This window comes from Glycine soja, chromosome 10, assembly GCF_004193775.1.
Source record: "Glycine soja cultivar W05 chromosome 10, ASM419377v2, whole genome shotgun sequence".
NCBI classification, from domain to species: domain Eukaryota; kingdom Viridiplantae; phylum Streptophyta; class Magnoliopsida; order Fabales; family Fabaceae; genus Glycine; species Glycine soja.
This window is the reverse complement of record NC_041011.1, coordinates 48,908,955-48,928,232: the sequence shown is the minus strand read 5'-3', so window position 1 is coordinate 48,928,232 and position 19,278 is coordinate 48,908,955. Positions and strand designations below refer to the sequence as shown.

Sequence of the window (19,278 nt, the reverse complement as noted above, 5' to 3'; positions counted from 1 at the left end):
ATATTTCTCTGTAAAGGTCAACAATATATAGTAAAATTTTACAAAACTGGACTAATATTCCCAATCAGTTTTATTACACCACTTTTGATAATCACAGACAATAACTTACATTTGTATTTATCATTTTTATATCTTTATTAACTCTTAAATGTAGTAATCGATTCAAACTTCAAATAGCTCAGGGTAAGTATAAAACTATAATATAATAAAAGTTGCAAGATTAACATATTCCTGAAAAACAAAAAAAGAAAGAAAGTGTCTTATTATGCATTTCTAATTAATTATGGGAGAAAAAGCCTTAGAAATATTTAGTGTTAGTCTGAGTATTTGGCTTACAAAGTTTTAGAATTATTTGACGAGATTAAATTTAAATTATGTCATATCTGAATTAGTTCGCTTAAATATATATAAAAGAAAAGAAACATTGACAATTACTAGTGATATACAAACTGATAACGACTCACCATCCGACATTTATAATATAAAGATAAATCGTTGTCATTGACTAGGCAAGGGATAAATTTGTTTCGAATAGCAAAACAATAAGCTATTTAGTACAAAGAAATCTTACATGAAAATTATGATGAAATATAATATAATATATCCACTTGTTATTGAAAACAACATAACAGATTAAGTAAAACAAATAAGAAGAAAGTAGCAGAGAACTCAGACCTAGTTTCTTCGTCGAATTTCTTTCGTTTAAAATTTTTCATACTATAAATCAATTTCCACAGCAAAAGTATTAGTTTTCCACCTCTAAAATGATAGTTTGGATATCACGATCACGAATTTCCGATCCTCCTCACATCGTTTTCAACAAATTTCCCTTCATAGTTATTATTACAGCGAGGAACAAATTTGAAAAGGTAACAATAGAATTCAACTTTCTTTTCCACTCGTGCAGAAAAAATAGATACTATTGATAGTCCTTCTTTAACATTTTTTTGTTGTCGTCAGTAACTAGAGAATATATGTCACGACCCATAACAACCCAAACGTTCTCAAACCAAACCTAACCTCCTTTAAACAAGTTTCAAATGAATAGTGGAAATAGCTAATTTTCACACTTTTTTTTTTACAATGTAAACGTATCACCAAAAAGGAAAACTAAATATTGTAATCATGATATTCACCGAACTAATCTTCACATCCCCAAAAAATAGAGAAACAAACTCAGAACAAAAAAAAGCAAATTAAATATTACAAACTTATATTTCTGCCATGGCTCCTCAGGGATAGTGGTGGTAAGTTGCCGGTGGCGGCGGCGGCGGAGGAGGAGGAGGTGGCGGCGGCGGCGATGCACAACCAAAGGCACTACAATGAACAGGATGTGCATAAAAAGCCTTACACTCATCCAGTGACCTTTGCAATGGCCTATAAGGAATACAATTCTTGGTATCATCCTTATCCTTCAACTTGAGACACGTTGGTGACTCACTGCAGAAGTAGTTATAAGAGTACGTGAAATTCTCCAACCTCGGCAACATGCAAACACTCTCAGGAATCTCACCAGACAACTCGTTATTCGCCACATTCAGCTGCTCCAACTTCTTCATTCTTCCCAATGACTCAGGCAGTTCTCCAACCAACTTGTTGAAGCTCACATCAAACACCGTGACCATGTCCAAATCCCCTATCTCACTAGGCAAACACCCCGTTAAGCCACTGTTGGTGATGATAATCTCGTTAAGGGTACCCTTCATTTTAACCAAACTCGAAGGAAGACACCCTTTTAAGTCATTGTTCGCAAACACGACCACAGAAGCAGTACTGTTCCCGAAATTATTGGGCAACGAGAATTGGAAATTGTTGTTGTTGATGAAAAGTGCATCGAGTTTGACATCGAAGAGGCGCGAGGGAACGTTGCCGTGGAAGTTGTTGAATCTGATATCCAAGTATTTTAAGTTAGGGATGCAAAGAACAACTTCGGGGAATGGTCCCGAGAATTGGTTGTTGCTGATGTCAAGTTCATGGAGGAGGTGAAGTTTGTCGAAGCTAGTGGGAAGAGAACCACAGAAACGGTTGGAGTTTATGTGGAGAAGTGATAGGTCAGTTAAGAGGCCAAGTTCTTCTGGCAATGAGCCAGATATGGTGGCATGGTTTAGGTCAACTCCAGCAACAGTGTAGATGTGAGGATCATCTAGGGCTGGTGCACAGTATATGCCAGTGTAGTTGCAAACATTGGGGCCACACCAGTTTAAGGTGAAGTTTTTGGGGTCTGAGGTGATCTTGTGTTTCCATGCTTGGAGTGCTGTGTAGGCTTTGGTGAGTCTTGGGTTTATTGGGGGGAGAGGGGAAGAAGGGTCTTGGTGTGAAGGGTTGATGATGGAGATGAGAATGGTAAGGAATAGTACAATATTAAGATAATAAGGGCCTTCTCTCTTTGGGGAATGAGAGGCCATTAATAATGATCAAGAGTTTTTTTTTTTCCTTTTGTTGTTTACTACTGATTCTATGTCTCATGGGATGGAACTTGGATTTATATATATATCAAGCTGTTGGGGAAATTTCGGAAGTTTGGTGAGATGCAAATTGACATTACTCATAAAATAATGGGGCATTGTTTTGGTTAGACATTTACATGGACTACTACATGACATCTGAATTCTAAACAGCTTTTGATATTTATGACTTTTATATTGGTATAATGACGAGTGTGACTTAGACATAGACATTGTTGCTTTCTATAATTTAATTTCTAATTTAATCTCCCCCTAGCTATTTCTAGGTACATTATTTTCTCACTTTTTGTGTTAAGAGTTTGTTTCCTAATGCTTATATTATAATCTTCTTTATATTTAACTCGATCAAGTTATTCCTAAATTAGGTTCAAAAGGCTACATATTCATCAGTGACAATCCTGGCCTGTTCAGTTTGATTCTTCAAAAAAGGTTCAAAAGGCTTTTGCTAGTTTCTCCATCTTTCATGAAAGGTCTCAAATTGAATTTAAATTTTAGCTATACGAATGGATTCAGGACGTGTTTTTTTTTAAAGTTCTTTTTTATATGATTTTTTAATGTTTTTTTATATTAATTAGCATTTTTAGTTCTTGAAAAATTAGTAAACAGCTTATTTTAAACATTAGTTATATCAAGTTCTGTCCTTTTTTTTTTTTATCGTGAATTCGTGATCCATTTTTACTGTTATGTAACTTATGTTTGTCCGGTTTTTCGTTTTTTAAAATTTATTCGACGTCGGAAGCAAATCGCTAATAGCCTAATATGGAGTAACGCCACTATATATTAGTATGACCTTTTCAATGCACCCATATATATTAGTATGACTATGATCCTAGTTCGTTTCAGCAAAAAACTATAATCATAGTTCAAGATGCTAGAAACAAAGTATTACTTGTTCCTTTCTTATATTCTGTATACACTTTTTCTAATAGTAGTACATCGTGGCAAATTGGCAATGAACTGGCATGCATTGTAAACGATAGCAAATGCTGACGTTTGTTGGTGGCTGGAAGGAATTTGGAGGCTGATCTCACCCAAAACACGGTTTTTTTTTTACCATATTTTGCCTATTTTTATAAGCAAATATATATGTTTAATTATTCCCTTTGACTACAAAACTAGCCATTAGCAAATTGAATCTCCGTTGCATTGTATTGACCTAGCAAAAGGGCCGGGCATATTTTCACATTGGTTGTGAGATAAACTATTTGCTAAGAAATTTCCGGATTAAGTTATATATATTATAATTATATACTATCAATTTATTGTTATGTTATCTGGAGTAAACCATTAGTGTAAACATTTTAGTTTAGATTCTAAATTCAAAGCCCATAAGTACAACAACAACCAGCTGCTGTAAAAAAAAAAAAAAACAACTTGCTTCCCAAAAGCTATAGGTGATTAATTATATTCCTGTTATAAATAAATAGGCCTATGAGGCTAAGAAAATGTTATATAAAGGATAACTAAACTTAAAATTAAAGAAGTGCTATCTAATGAATATTTCTTATAAAGTACTCTTAAAAATGTCATTTTGTTTTTTCCATATGAATAAAGAAAAGAATTTTACTTTTTCAAGGTGAGAGAAGATGAGTAAATAAATAAGTTCTCACATTCTCACGTACACGTAATCTCATTCATTTTAGAAAAATCAAATAAAAAAACAAGGTTTTTTAGCGTTATTAAATGATCACATTCTTAATGGTCATTATTATGTGTAGATGAACAATGATATCTCTGATAGAACCCCCATGATACAGTGAATGTGTGCCGAAAGTCAACAAATGTTTATGCTGTGTCTGAAAGCAAAGCATGAGGTTGATAGGTTAGAACTGATTAGATCGTTTTTACGTTCAATTAGCACTCTCCAATTCCATGTGTCCCTACTGTTCAAGTACCTTTCAGTCTTTTCATTTCTTCCTTCAGCAAATTAATTAGAGTAATAGACTTGCTAGTTGCTACATTTGTTGCCTTGTTATATTCAATGTGACCACCATTTCATGTAATTCAAGTGACATATATAGAGGTGTCGTTAACTAAAATTTTATATAATTCAATTTATTTCAAAATCATAGTGAAACTAATGAAACCAAGTCTTCATAATAAGTTAGACTTAAGACGGTAGAGTAGCCGAGTAGGTAATAAGATTCAATATCAGAATAAAACTTAGCTACATGGTCTATTCTAGCATGCTTGAAATTTAAGAAAAAAAAATCTATAAGGAAATCATTTTCTCGTGATATGAAACCCGTTTTATTAATTTTATCCCACTTTGTAATTAATATGAAACTTATCATAAAGGATGTAGCCGATCAAAGTCAAACAACTAGATAGCCAAGGAAGATATTACTTCTCATAGTTTTATTTTATTAAAAATTAAGTGGAATAGAAGAAAAAAGATAAACACCAGCGAACCAACTACATCAGTACATCATATCTATTGACATTTATATAATAATTTGCTATAGGAAGATTGCACTGCTATATACATATAACATATGTTAAATTGCCGTCCATATATAATCTCAAATAATATTTTTTCTTAAATATAATTTTTATCATTAAAAGTATGACACCTTTTTAATCCCTATAAAAAAAATTCTTAAGTTTTTTGAAGTGTATGATAACAAAAGAGACCAATGGATAAAGCGTTATCATGTTATTATTTAGGGAAACTTAGATATCAGGGTAAACTATATATAAAGTATTAGTATTGTTTTAAAAAAAAAAAAACCAAGAGATCGAAAATTACAAGGGCATAATAGAAAAGCTGGCGTATAGTGGCGTAGGTTTTCTAGAATGTTGCTTCCATGAAGTCAATGTACCATAGCAGAACGACTTAGACTAAGTAAAACACAAACAACACGATGTAAGCTATATCACTAAAGTCTTCGTATTAAAATTTTTTAATTAAAAGCATGTCAATAAACAATTATAAGTAAAAGAATTTTATAAAATCATGCTAAAAGGGTATGGAAGTTTGAGGCAGATTGATATATCATATATGGGCTCGGTAAACATAAAGTAGGTGAAAAATTGAATAAGAAAAGCGAAAACTAATATGGGAAGTGAAATACCTTAGGATGAAAAGGCTTCGATAATTGACATTGATAGTATTTGTTTCTCTTTCTTTTGACTTAATTTGTATACATTATTAGTTGGAAGTGGTAGATAGCATAAGAATCTTTCAACTCACTTTTATTTTATACACGACAATTGTCATCAAAATCTTTAGAGCCGAGTACAAAGTTATAAACTTAAACTGCACTCGATTAACAACTACATAGCGTTTTTGTTATATAATTAAGGAAACATGCCCCTACCCCTACCCTAGAATAATCTGATATATATAATTGATGGGCCACAAGGGATGGTCTTGAGGAATAGAAGGAACACATTAAAAGGAGTTTTAAAGTATGAAGAAAAAATAAAGTCAATGAAACTTAAACCATTTTTGTTAAACGTGTGACTAAATGTTTCAACCTTTTTGTTCCAGAACAGATTGAGATTCCAAGCACTTCTATCACTCGTGCAAGGGAAGATTAAGGAAGTCTTTTGACTATTGAGTCTTTTTACACTTGTTACACTACTTGCCTCGTAATTTCAAATTTGATTACATTTTCCAATTTGTTTAATGTGTAAATAGCTTGACTATGAGCTTCTTGTATGCATTTCTTGAAGGTGACGTGCTCATATTTTTATACCCTGAACTTGTGATGTACATGTAGATTAGACATCTGCATTTGGTTCAACTATGATGCCATTGGTTATGCAAATGTGCAGCATGAAGCTGTAATTGTTACCACAGCCTATACCAATTGTTAGATTTGTGAAAATGAGCTCTATTATTGATTGGGGAATAATTCCCTATTTATACAAGTAACAAATGCAGAGTTAGTTGTACAGTAAAATATTGGCTTATTCTAACAGCCCCCCTCAAGCTGGATTATGGATATCAACCATATTCAGCTTGGAAAGAAGAGTGGAAAAGTTAGGAAATGGAAGAGGCTTGGTGTGAATATCAGCCAATTGATCCTTGGAGGCAATAGGCATGAGATGAATGATTCCATTTTGTACTTTCTCTCTAATTAAGTGGCAATCAATCTCTATGTGCTTGGTCCTTTCATGGAAAGTTGGATTTTGGGCAATTTTGATGGCGGATTGATTGTCGCAATATAAGTAAATTGGGATGAACTTCACATGCAGTATCTGTGAGTGCTCTATACTCAGCTTCACTTGAACTTCTTGAGACTGTAGGTTGCTTCTTAGACTTCCATGAAATCAAAGAAGGACCAAGAAATACACAATAACCAGTGATAGATTTTCTGGTATCCGGACAAGCTGCCCAGTCCGAATCACTAAAGGCCGTGAGCTTAAGACCATTAGTGGAAGAGAAGAAAAGACCTTTCCCTGGACAGCCCTTGATATACCTAAGTATATGAAGTGCTGCATAATAATGACTTTGATGAGGAGAATCAAGGTATTGGCTGAACATCGCTATGCTGAGTGAAAATTAAAATAAAGGGCAATCTGGTTTATTGCCATTGGTCTGCCAAAGTTAGTGCGGTAAATCAACATGGAAATTAGTTACATAACTATCTGGGTTTTAAAGAACAATGTATTAGCATTCGACGGCCTTTACGAATTGTTATCACAAATATCATTGCTCACATTGTTAATATCTCACTTAGTAAAATTTATACAGACCAAAACCCGTTACAATGTTTTATTACAAAGCAATCCACAAACATGGCAGACAACGAATAGAAGAAGAATCTCTACAATCATTGGACTTCAATCAATCCCTCGCAACAACTCTTTATTGTAAAACCAGAGTTATTATTTTGTTTTGAAATCTAAAAGGAGAAAAACTCAGCAAACTGAAACTCTCAACTCTAGATTTTGGTGTTCTTGCAAAGTGACTACTATTTGGCGTAGCACAAGGTGCACTTTCTCAGTAGTCAGTACCTATCTCCACGTGGCTACAGTCAAAGCAAGCAACGAAAAAACATAGTCAGATCCAATAAACAATAATGTTACTAATTAAGTGATATGAAGACTACACACACACATATACTATTAAACAATAAACATGTTTACTCTTAATGATTATTCTTGTTCATCTCTAGTATTAAATTTTTATGATGAAAACTTGTGGTATGAGAGATGGTAAGTACTCACGTCATATGCAACAAGTGATCTGCAATAATTAGTGTTAGTGAGCACTGTACTTGCAGAGCCACATTCACTATCTTTGAGTGAAACTGCGGATCTATCAAGCTTGATTGACCAAGGATAATGGTAGTTATGGGCAGTGGCACCCATATGTGAAGATGATCTTTGCATCCTCACTGGCCTTGGGACATTTCTTCCCTCAACTGAAGCTCTTCGCCGGCTTGGTTGCCTCTCGAATGAATCTGGTCTTTGTTTTGGTGCACTGTGTGATCTGACTTTGGCCCTTGATGATTCAGTGTTAGCCATGTAATTTGGGAACAAAGGGTAGTCATAGGACATAGATTCTGCATAAGCTGGCCTAGGGAAAGCAAAATGGTGCTTTGAATCTTCTGTTCTTGACACTGCAGAGTAGAACTGAGGGTGAGGACTGCTTTGTGCTGTGCTGAAAGAGTCCTCAAAATGGCCACTGCAGGTTCTTGGACTCAACTCTGTCAATGCTGATGGAGCCGGTGATACCTTGTAATTTTCTTCCTTTGAGTAGAAACCGTTTGTTGAATAATGTGTGGAAAATCTGTTGTCATATTGTTCTTCATGTCCATGATGACATACACTGCTGTTTCTGCTTATGGAGTTACCTTTTGATTCACAAACATCCATTTCTACAATCTTGATGTTGTCTTCCAAGCCTCTGTCCATTTCCTAGAAGCACAAAACCCATGTTCCATATCAATGACATCATATTCCACATATAACAACATTTCCTAGAGTGCTTTAAAATATAATTCAAAATTATATTTGTTACTTTCTTTCCCTATAAATTTTTTTTATCATGCTGAAAGATACTGCAAATAAACAAAAGATTTCACATCATCATATATATTATATAAATCACATGAATGCTGGAAATTTCATTTTCAACAATCATGTTACTATCAAAAGATAATTGAGAGAAGTCATGAAACTAACATTATATATATGCCTGAACAAATTATCCTCCGTGGCATTTCTGTGCTTTTGATTAGGGTTTCCTTCAGACCCCATTTGGATCCTCTGAGCACGAGCTCTGACTTGTGCTGTCACCAAAGCCTGCATGCATCTCAGTGTTGCCTTGGCTTGTTTTCTCACCAAGTGACCCCTTACTAGTGCCTGCAACTTCACTAATCCTCTTAGAGCACACAATGCTTTTCTTGCCTGACATAGAAACATCAACACATATATCATATCACTCATTCACATACTCAAATACCAACAGCATTAATTCTCAAAGACAAAACTCGATTCCTTAGAAAGTGAAATACCAGGTGAGAGCGAAAGGAAGATTGGATTTTGATGGCAGCAGCCTCTTCAATGCTTTTAGATGTTCCATTGGAAGCAGAAGTCAAACGGATCACAGCAGCTACAGCCTGAGCAGCTGCCACTGCAGCATCAGCTGCTACTGCAGTGGCAGCAGCCACAGCCATGGCATGCTTCCTCTGCTCATTCTGAATATCAGTGTCAGTTTGCACCGTCTGTGAAACAGTCACATTTGTTTCTACAAAATTCAATTCCTTGGAAGTTGTTGGTGGTGTGGTTGTGGCAGTAGTGGCTGAGGCTGATGATCTTCTAAAACTCCATCTCTTTTTCTCCTTTGGGGTTGTGCAAGTTGGAGTGGTTGAGTTTTCTGTTCCATTTGAAGAACAATTCAGGTTGGTTGTAGATTTTCCCTTCTCTTTTTCCTTGTCTTTCTTACCTGTCAACAAGTTTCTAAGCCATTTGCCTGTCTTCCCCATCTCTTTCAAACACCCTAGTAGTAAGCTAATATTGGATACTAGCAAGTAGCAACAACTTTAAAGAAAGTAACAGAAAATGATTTGTATGTAGATCTCTTCATGTCTACAGTTTGTTAAGTTGCTTTCAACTTTATATGGCCCCGCTTATTAAAAATAGATAACGCTATTTTACAGCCTAAACTCGCTGTCTCATCACATATTTTCCGTACTAAATACTAACCACCATTTTTTGAGAATATGTTACTTTGGGGGGTCTCTCCCTATGCCATGTAGTAACAGGTAAGGCCTGGTTGTGAGAAATAAAGCAAAGAGGATGCTCTAAGTAACTGTTACAGATTAAGATAACAAGATTCCTTGCCCTCCAAAGTCTAAAGTGGAAAAGAATTTTCAGTTCCCATGCTGTCCCTAAAGGTAAGTGACCCTCTTGAGTGGATACCAAGGGTGTTTTGGTGATTTCAGTGTCGGTTAATATGGGATGGGATGGATCAGAAACCATGTGATAATAGATCAAGAACATGCAGCATCCGTGTAAAATACTCATATTTGGGTAGGAGAGTGTCTTGTTGAGGGTCCATTACAGGGGTCATGAACTAAAGAAAGTTAAAAGACCTTACAGGATCCAATAATAAATGATTGAGTAGGGGTCCTGAGGATGTGCACGTGCCCATCTTATCTGTGTAGTTAAGAACTAGAGTTAAATATTCTAGTGTTTGCTTTTGTTAACCACTTTTCTACTTACTACTATTTTGTCCTGATACCGTGCCCTTGCAAGAAGTCATCTATCTTTTACATTTCCTATAACCAAAGGCTAAATAGGTTCAAGAGCTTTTATGGTATGTGTTGAGCAGAATGTGTTAATGGTTCCCTGCAAGATTGTTTAATGAACTTGGAGAACTACATAAATGAACTTACGCAAGCACTGTTACAGATTTTAAGTAGTCAAATCAAATTATTTTACAATTTCAGACTATTCATGCTAGTAGTCATGAGTCAGAGGGCCCCTGACACCAACGTTTATTAAGCAGCTGAATTGGTTGGCTTAGGTGGTGACTAAATGTAGTGAAGTGTTTGATCCATGTGTCAAAATTCTATTGAGAAAGGAAGTATACGATTACAGCTTATAATGGGTGGATTTTTCATATTAAGAAATTGATATAAGAAAGTGAAAATTCCATGTTCTATGGTACAAATATGAGACATTATCTGCATTTTTTTATCTATAAATATTAGTTGTTGATTGTTAGTTTTTTGTTAGTAAGAGAGATTAAACCCACTATCTATTCCCCTTCTCTTCTTCCTTAACCACTCAATTCATCTTATACTCTTTGCATTATCCGCATCTTACTTGGCTAATGACATATATGCTGTAAACGAATGAATAAAATTATGATTAATGTTTGATAAATTGCAAGCAAATAATGTATTCCAGCAAAAGGTAGCCAGTGGTTGCTTAATGCTTATACAAATACATGAATATAAAATTAATAGGGCTATACCCCATCTTACCCATCATAGACTGGTGATTTGCATTGTTTTCAATGACATCTTTTCATAAACAAACAACGAGTTGGCAGTCACATGCCATGTTTATATGCTCCCCATTTGACTAGGTGTTCTGTTTAGGGGAAACACCGCCTTGGGATTTGGCTCATTTCCTTCTCTAATTCTCTACTTGATTCCTTAATCATCGTTTTAGTTGAACAAATAACTTCACCTATGACTTTATCTATCCTTAATCCTTGTAAATTGTGAAGGACAATTCATAGTGCAGATATTTATTTAAAACAAGTGAATTTCCTATCCAAACCATCCCTAGTAGTTGTGCATTGTTTCAAATAGACTAATATACAATTGACTTTAACTGAAACAAGGTAAAAGTATGGAGTAATATCAGTAACTCCATCAAATATGGTCCTAGGATATTCAACTTAATCGAACATCATTTTAATACTTTATAAGAAGACGGAGGAGACAAAAACAGAACACAAAATAATTTGATTGGTGATAAGCTAGTGAAGAAGGTTGTCTTTTATGGTTAAAATATTAATCAATAATGATTCAACGAATCCAACCCAAAACAAGTGATGAACTTGATCTGTTGATCATAGGACAGCAATGATGTATTTTCTTGGAAAGTTCTTACATAATCTGATGAAGGAAAAGATATAAATTTGAGGAGTTGACATAAAACGTGTAGAGACACGTTTACAACATCAATATCTAAAAAAATTTAATTAATATGATCTCTGATGCAGCAGATCCTCTAGGTGGGGCCTATAGGAGTCTCTATAGTTTTCAGTTCTCTTCTACCTTGATTGCTCCACATGTGGAATACAGTCCACATCCCTTCAAAGACATTCTGTTATTCATCACGTAATACTTTATTCAAAAAAGCAAAATGGAAGAAAACACAAATTAGAAGCTTGTTTCTTACATGGTTTATTACTTGTTTTGATTAAAGAAAACACAAACTAGAAGCTTGTTTCTTACATGGTTTGGTACATGTTTTGATTAAAATTTGCAAATTTAAGCTCAAATGAACTTCATTTTGTATATTGAATTAGCAAAAGCAAAATTCTTCTTCCATTTCAAACTGAGTCTTAAGGCAAAGCTTAATTTACAATAAGATCCAACTGAAAATCAAACAAAGGGCTTTTTTCAATTTTACTTTTTCGACTAAGGTTTAGGGCTTCTCAACTCAACCAAACATAGCCTTAGAGTACAAAATTACGAGGTAGAAGTATTGAAGAGAATATCTTAATGGTTCTAGTGCTGTTCACATGGATTTCAAAGGATATAGCAGTGCATATGAAAGAGGTTTAATTGGAGATAAATCCTTTGATTCCTTTAAACTTTTTGCTTATATTTATGGTCCTTGTACTACTGCCAGCGCATGCTTCACTTTTTTGTTATTCTTTCCTCTCGAGAAACTACCAAGTAATGTGCTTCATTGATAAATTTTGTCAAAAGGGAGGGAGGATAAAGAACAGGAAAAAAAAAAAACAGAAAATAAAAGTTTGCAGTTTAGACCTGTTACCTAACTTGACTATGTGACAAAGTTTTAAATAAAAATTAGAGAAGTATAACCAAAGAAACCATGATTGTCTTCTGGGCTCTAAGCAAAACAAAAATGAAAACTTTTAGTACATTCCGAATGGTGAGATGTTAATATCTTGAATTCCTTTTTTGTTGTCAATGCTCTCAGATTATGTTGGATTCACTCCATTTATGAATCCATTTTTTGCAATTGGGAATAGGCATGTTAAACCTTAGCTTTGGCCTCTTTAAATGGAGTTCTATTTCTGGCAATACTGATACGGTCTCATACGGAGTCATGAGTTGTATTCAAAATCTGGGAACGATTTTGTGGCGTATATATGTACAATCTAAGACATGAATAAGTATAATCAAACTTCAGACAATATTATCGGAGTAAAACGTTTGGTGTTTGAGTTATATTACAAACTTTGGTATTAAGAGGATGTAGGTTTGAGAGTCCTGGTGTGGAACTTTGTAATGTGCAACCAAAACGTGTATTGTCATTCATTTGGCAGCGACTCAAGCAACTTCTCAAAACTTGGATATGATAATACTGTCTAAAGTTTGATTCTCCATCTCAACATTTATCCAAGAAATTATTATATAGTTTGAGGCTAAGTGATTCTAACTAATCTTTATGTGAAATGTTATTAATTTTTTTTTCCATAAATTTATGTGTTACATAAAGTGAATAATATGTCACACAAAAATTGGTCGAAAATTCATTGTTCTAGATCATGCAATAATCTACTGTGCATGTGTTTGTGAATGCTATGATGATACGCTTGCTTATAAGTCAAGGTTGTTTGATTAACTATATGTAGGATACTCTAGTGTGCTCACGGCAATATTATTTCCTGCACTTCCCAAATTGTTTCTTGTACTTTACATACTTTCGGAATGGTCATTTCCGAAGTAATATGGGAAGTGCAGAAAAAACACCCTGTGCTGACAATGGGTTGAGCGCACAGTAAGCAAACTGCACTCGTAGCCTCCTAGAGAATAAAAGTTTGAATAGAAAAAAACTAGAGCACTGAAGATAAGCCTCGTTTAAAGCCCAGCAATCTATGACCACATTGTAGCAATCTTGATAGGAATCCACAGCTTTCATTTTCTTCATGCCTCAATAGTTGTCACGATCTAACAGTTTAGTCGTATTCATATAGCAACACAATTACGTTGGTGGCCTGTATGTGCTGTAAGGTTGTTGCGTCATTTTCATGTAATTTATGTTAGAGACAACTCACTAGGTTATGGTTATGTCAACAAGCATTTCAAGCTATTTCTCTGCCACGAATTGCATCTTTCAAGGTTGGTGCTGGAATATCATCTGTTCTACTCGTTCCTAAGCAAATGAGAATGTTGTTAACGGTCGCTTGGCAATTGGAAGTCTTCCAATTAAATATCCATACCCCAAAATTTCTGTACCGTAAAAACAGGAAGTGCCAAATGCCATTTTTTTTTATTTCAAGTCAAATAACTTGTATATTTCATTCAAAATGAGTACAAGTTGGAATGAAATAAAAATAATGCATGCTAGCATCAGATCCAAGTGCCAATTCTTGAAGATTGTTGTTCCTTAGGTGTCTTTGTTACCTCTCTTCATTTAAAATTGAAATTTTATCTCACAGTATAATTCTTGAACTTGTATTAAATATCCTATAATTTTCTTTTCACTTTTCCCCTCTTATTTATATTACTATGTTTGTTAAATGATTATAATTTCTCCTAGTATTAAAAAAATGATAAAACCTAAACTTTTCTTTTCTCATTTGTTATTCCTTCTCGATTAGCACTTGCCAACAACAACTCAAACGAGCTTACCCAAAACACCCACAACAAATCTAAGCTAAAGTAGTGTTGTGTTAAAGAGTTCACAGAAAGGCAACATATCTTAGTAATGAAAGACACTCTATGACTTGGATTCAGTTGCCGAATATGAATCTAACAAGTTAGTTAGAAAGGACGAATGTGATGGAAGAACCTTAGACAAATTGGGAAAAATAAAGAGAATGAAAAAAAAAATGTAAAAGATATAAATCTCACAGCAAAAGTATAAAATTTATCTTTTATTTCTCACCTCCCGCCAAAACCAAACACAACCCCAGAGGAAACAAAATCGTATTCGTAGGGAGGGTATGGACGGTGGGAACTGGGAGCACTTTTTTTTTTTCAACAAACTTAACAACCATAGTCCATAGAGTCATAGACCATAGTGCTTCAAAAACATTAATCTATATTTCTTCAAAAACAAAAAAAAAAAAGGTCCTAAAAGAAACAATAAGAAAATACAAACTGGGTCTCCAAAAGAAGAGAAGACAAGTGGGCTGAATTGAAAATACAGCATACATGGGCCTCCTATTTCTATTCTTATAATTTTTTGGAAAAGTATTTTTTTTTATTATAATTGCCAACAAACTATTAACAATTTCTATTATTTTACACCTAGAGGAAGAAATTTGAGGTTTTAGAAAAAATAAATTTGTACACAGTTTGTACACGAAAATTTTATATATAATTACGTTGACAGAAATAATAAAAACAAAAAAATAATTTTATGTACAATAAAAAATTTCATAGTTATATATTGACGATATAAAATATTATATAATCAATTTATTGTTTGAATTATTTTAAAAATCACCTATCAACAAACTTATTTTACCTGATAATTTGTGATCCGATTGAATGACTTACACTGTTATTACATACCCTTTTTTCTCTTTAACAAAACACTATTTCACGTTAAACAGGAACTTAGTAGTTAGTAGGTAGGACTCAAAGATGAACATCGGACCCCAAAACCAAGATTTAGAAGCAGAGGCGCTTAACTTGGGACCGCTAGTCCTTTATTTAATTCGTCTGAACTCAAATTTAATTAGGCAGTGATTCAAAAATCCGCTTGATTATTTCTAAATAAAATTAAATAAAACCAATTTCATATGAAATATATAATGTTGTAAATTTTCTTGTGTCAAAAGAAAATTCGAAATTATTCGAAGGTTATGGTGAAAAATTATTATAGGTTAAATGGGACAGCATAACTTAAACAAATCTTCCAATTTTATGCTAAATTTAAATTTGATATAACTGTTTAGATTTAAAACTAAACAAGCCTATAACTAGGTGTGAACTTGTGTCTTGCATGATTTTAAAAAAAAATAAAAGAAAAGAAGAGAAGTAAAAAATAAAACATCAATTTCGCACTGTCCAACATACACGAGACAATCAATAAGTTGGTGAACAGTTTTTATAAATATATAAAATAACAGCTAAGAGATTAAAACTTTTTTTCTCTGCGTTACAAGTTGTAATTTTTGAGTTCCCTACATGGCACAGGTCTCACTAAAAAAATCAAGAAAGAAGTAAACTAGGTGTGCACCAGTGCCGTGCACGATTTAAAAAAAATCAAATTGAACAAAACAAAATAAAAGAAAGAAGTAAAAAAAAAAAAAAACAATTTCGTACTGTCCAGCATCCACGTGACAATAAAGTAGACAATTTTTATAAATATATAAATAATAGTTAAGAGATTACAACTTTTTTCTGTGTTATAAGTTGTAATTTTTGAGTTCCCTACATGATATGAGTCTCACTAAGAAATCAAGTAAAAAAAAAAAAAAAAAAGACATGTTTTATTCTCACTTTCCCCAATCAAGTTAGTAAGATGCAACTCGAGTTTCATAACAAATAACAATTAAGAGTATGTTTAAAAATCCATTACAAAATTACGTTCGAGCCAAAAATATTCTTACCAATGATTCAGAACATTTGCTTTTAGGTTCATTTTGCCTTGAATTTGCATTGGAACACCCCGCATGCCTAGTTGAGGAATCTCGTGTTTCATTTGTGGACACTAAAAATCCTTCTCCCGATTAAACCAGTAAAATTTCTCCGCAGAGTATTTACCAAATTGGCACAACACAAGACACTTGCATTCCATTCCATGGTCTCCAAAAGGCAGCCATAGCTGTCACAAAATGCACATGTATGGCACATAATTGAAATCATTAGAAACGGCTAGATTCATGAGAATTGAATGGGCCCTCTAACTTTTGATATTTAGGAAGAGGTGACAAAACAAACTCCCACTGACCCATCATCATCCATCAGACACAACAACACAAAGTAACCATCTATCTAATACTACTTGGATGCATTATTTGGGGTGCCATAAAATTGAGATAAGAATAAGCAGCTAAAGGAATTTAATGGCTGGTAGGTTGCCTGGTGTTGGGTTGCTTGCAAGGAAGAGAACAGAGAAGAACTATAGATATGAACACCAATACCTTCCCACATGTCGACACTCCTATTACCCAAGAGAATCGTCATCATTCGACCCACCATGGATTCCACTCACTGTCTTAGATGAAACTGCTCTCAAGGCCAGACAAAGGCTTCACAAGAAGCTTGAACACTTCTTTTCCTCATACAGGTATATATATTTTGTGAATTAGTTAACTTTTGTTCCTATTAGCTTGAGTTTCTGTATTAATTTGTTAAGACTTGGTTTCATTTTCCACCAGTTACTTGAGTGCAAACACATGATACATGCCTGATTAAGGAACTTTTTTTTCCTCTTCAAAGTGAAGGGTTATTTGGTTTCGGAGATTCGCATGATTTTATTTTTTAGATTCGACATGGTTCTTGGCAATCAAACTCTATCTAGCTAGCTATAACGATTCCTTGTGGTCTGCAGATACGATATCATAATAGGCATATTTCAATGTGCACACTATTGTTTAGATACACCCACCACGTGATGTCCTTTTGAAACTCGGGAGAATCTTAAATACATGAACATGAAAAGTTTGATCAATTTTACAAAATTGTTAAAAAAAAAAAAAAAATAAACCTTATCAATTTTGCTTTCTATATTTGGTAAATATATAAGTATGACTTTTGGCTTTTAGGTGGAATTTCAAAATATTTTGAGATTTGATTCTTTGGATACTTAAAAGGTTAATTTAGGGTTACACTTAAAACTTTTTATTACTATCTATCTATGTATGTATTATATAAAAATTGAATTCGAATCTAATTTCTTTCCACGAGTTTAACATATATTGTCAATTAATTTACATTTATTGAGACAAATTAATTATAAATGAATAAAAAACACTTTTTATATGCAAATACAATTTATCATGTGTGGTTATTGAGATAGGATTTGTGAACCTAACAGCTAAGAATTTAAATTTATGGCAAGGCCATTGCTCGGCTTATTTGAGTGTATACTAATGAATATTAATTAATTATCCGAGTTGCTTAATACATAAATACATTACAGGTCAAGTGAGAATCCAAGAAAAGAAGGAAAAGTGAGCCAAAACAGGTACGAGAAGAAGGATGGAGGAATAGGTAGGAAGTTATTAGAGTGTTCATGGTTATTGCGTGGGAACAAGTTGAAGAAAGATAGAAAAGTGTGTGCCGTGTGCCTAGAAGATTTGGGGCTAGAGCAACAGGTTATGAACCTTTCATGCTCCCATAAGTACCATTCAGCATGCCTTCTTCGCTGGCTTGCATCCCATCCCCATTGCCCTTATTGTCGAACCCCTGTTCAGCCCTCACCTCATATCAATACTTAATTTCATTTGGCTTCAGCATATCGTGTCTTGTACAAAGGACAAAAATATCAAAGTATCTGGCTACCTAGTATTGCAATTTGCCGCATATTTTTCTTATTATTGATTGCTGCTCTTCTCAGCTATTGGTGGATTTCCCCTATTGTAATATATGCTCGTGAAAAGATTGAGATTATCCCACTAGCCCCAAGAAGGCAATAACTACTTTTTCTTGCTTTAAGAAAAAAACGATTATCTTTTCTAACGTCATCAATGCTGATGAACTTTTAAAAGACCACGTTTGTTGAGCTATTTTCTCTTCGCAAGCAATATACTTATCGGGCAAGGGCAAACCTATCCTACAGCAGGTTAAACATTTCCTTTGAGTCCAAGGTTCCCAAAAAAACTATAATAAGTTTTTAAAAAAGCAATTGATCATTTATATAGGGCTAAATCAAATTTTAAATTCTAGGCCTAAATCAAATTTTAAAATAGGTCTTATGCAAAAGTAATTTATAAAAAAGTGCTGTATTTTATTTTTTTAACATTTTAGTATATAATAATATCTCTTTTCCAATCAATAATAAGGTTCATTTATTTAATTTTCTTAAAATATTTATTGGTTTTAAGTAACATTTTGTATTCTTGTAAAAATAATATGTAAGATTTTATTAATTTTGTCCTGAAATGATGGTCCTCTTTGCTAATTCTAATAGATTCAAATCAAGTACTGGAACCTTGCACTTCTTTCCCGTATTATGTGGGACTTTCATTGTAAGAAAGATTCTCTATGTGTTCGCTGGGTTCACCATTATTATTTCAGAGGGAGCGATGTGTGAAATTACAATACTTCTTCATCAGATTTAGTTTTGATAAAAAAAATCATTCAAACAAGGAACTTTATTATCTCCAAAGAGCTAAGTACGGAAGAGGTCAAAAAGAGGATTCAATCTTGGAGCACCAATAAACAATTGCTTGTTGGCAAAGTTACATTAGAGGTGTCAAGCCTACTGTTAGTTGGTGTTCTGTTATATGGAACCCAGCAATCCCCCTAAGATGTCTTTCATTATGTGGCTTGTTAAAAGGAATCGGCTGCTTACTCTTGACAAAGTTGTTTTTTTGCACAAGGGTTTCCTCTGTCCTTTATGTTCAAATGAGGCTGAGTCAAATGATCATTTGTTCTTTTCTTGCAGAAAATGTCTCCAAGTTTGGGCTCACATTCGTGATTTGACTCCTTTCCGCAGGCGTTTCACTTATTTACAGCGCATT

The 19,278-nt window shown here is 33.8% G+C and overlaps 3 protein-coding genes across 3 annotated transcripts; 1 reads left to right on the top strand and 2 right to left on the bottom strand.

The window, feature by feature from the left end:
- Window positions 1-878: 878 nt before the first annotated feature.
- LOC114369669 (leucine-rich repeat extensin-like protein 6) lies at window positions 879-2,469 on the bottom strand. Its single transcript, XM_028326910.1, has one exon. The coding sequence runs from the start codon at window positions 2,403-2,405 to the stop codon at window positions 1,233-1,235; it is 1,173 nt and encodes a 390-aa protein (XP_028182711.1). The 5' UTR covers window positions 2,406-2,469; the 3' UTR covers window positions 879-1,232.
- A 4,593-nt stretch (window positions 2,470-7,062) lies between these two features.
- On the bottom strand, window positions 7,063-9,731 carry LOC114370135 (protein IQ-DOMAIN 14-like). Its single transcript, XM_028327422.1, has 4 exons — window positions 8,936-9,731; window positions 8,604-8,828; window positions 7,644-8,336; window positions 7,063-7,444 (listed from the first exon to the last, which is right to left on the bottom strand). Exons 1-4 carry the CDS (start codon window positions 9,404-9,406, stop codon window positions 7,424-7,426), a joined length of 1,410 nt encoding a protein of 469 aa, XP_028183223.1. The 5' UTR covers window positions 9,407-9,731; the 3' UTR covers window positions 7,063-7,423.
- A 6,794-nt stretch (window positions 9,732-16,525) lies between these two features.
- Window positions 16,526-18,258, top strand: LOC114370232 (RING finger protein 44-like). The gene is made up of 2 exons (XM_028327527.1): window positions 16,526-16,880; window positions 17,736-18,258. The coding sequence occupies exons 1-2, from the start codon at window positions 16,657-16,659 to the stop codon at window positions 18,031-18,033; spliced, it is 522 nt and encodes a 173-aa protein (XP_028183328.1). The 5' UTR covers window positions 16,526-16,656; the 3' UTR covers window positions 18,034-18,258.
- The last annotated feature ends 1,020 nt before the right edge of the window (window positions 18,259-19,278 follow it).

What these genes read in the sequence shown, in the direction of transcription:
- LOC114369669 (XM_028326910.1), bottom strand. Translation starts at nt 2,405, where the DNA reads ATGGCCTCTCATTCCCCAAAGAGAGAAGGCCCTTATTATCTTAATATT.
- LOC114370135 (XM_028327422.1), bottom strand. Translation starts at nt 9,406, where the DNA reads ATGGGGAAGACAGGCAAATGGCTTAGAAACTTGTTGACAGGTAAGAAA. An exon ending in CTTCCTTTCGCTCTCACCTG is followed by an intron (nt 8,829 to 8,935) that starts GTATTTCACTTT and finishes TTTCTATGTCAG; the next exon opens with GCAAGAAAAGCATTGTGTGC. An exon ending in TGTTCAGGCATATATATAAT is followed by an intron (nt 8,337 to 8,603) that starts GTTAGTTTCATG and finishes TTGTGCTTCTAG; the next exon opens with GAAATGGACAGAGGCTTGGA.
- LOC114370232 (XM_028327527.1), top strand. Translation starts at nt 16,657, where the DNA reads ATGGCTGGTAGGTTGCCTGGTGTTGGGTTGCTTGCAAGGAAGAGAACA. An exon ending in CACTTCTTTTCCTCATACAG is followed by an intron (nt 16,881 to 17,735) that starts GTATATATATTT and finishes AATACATTACAG; the next exon opens with GTCAAGTGAGAATCCAAGAA.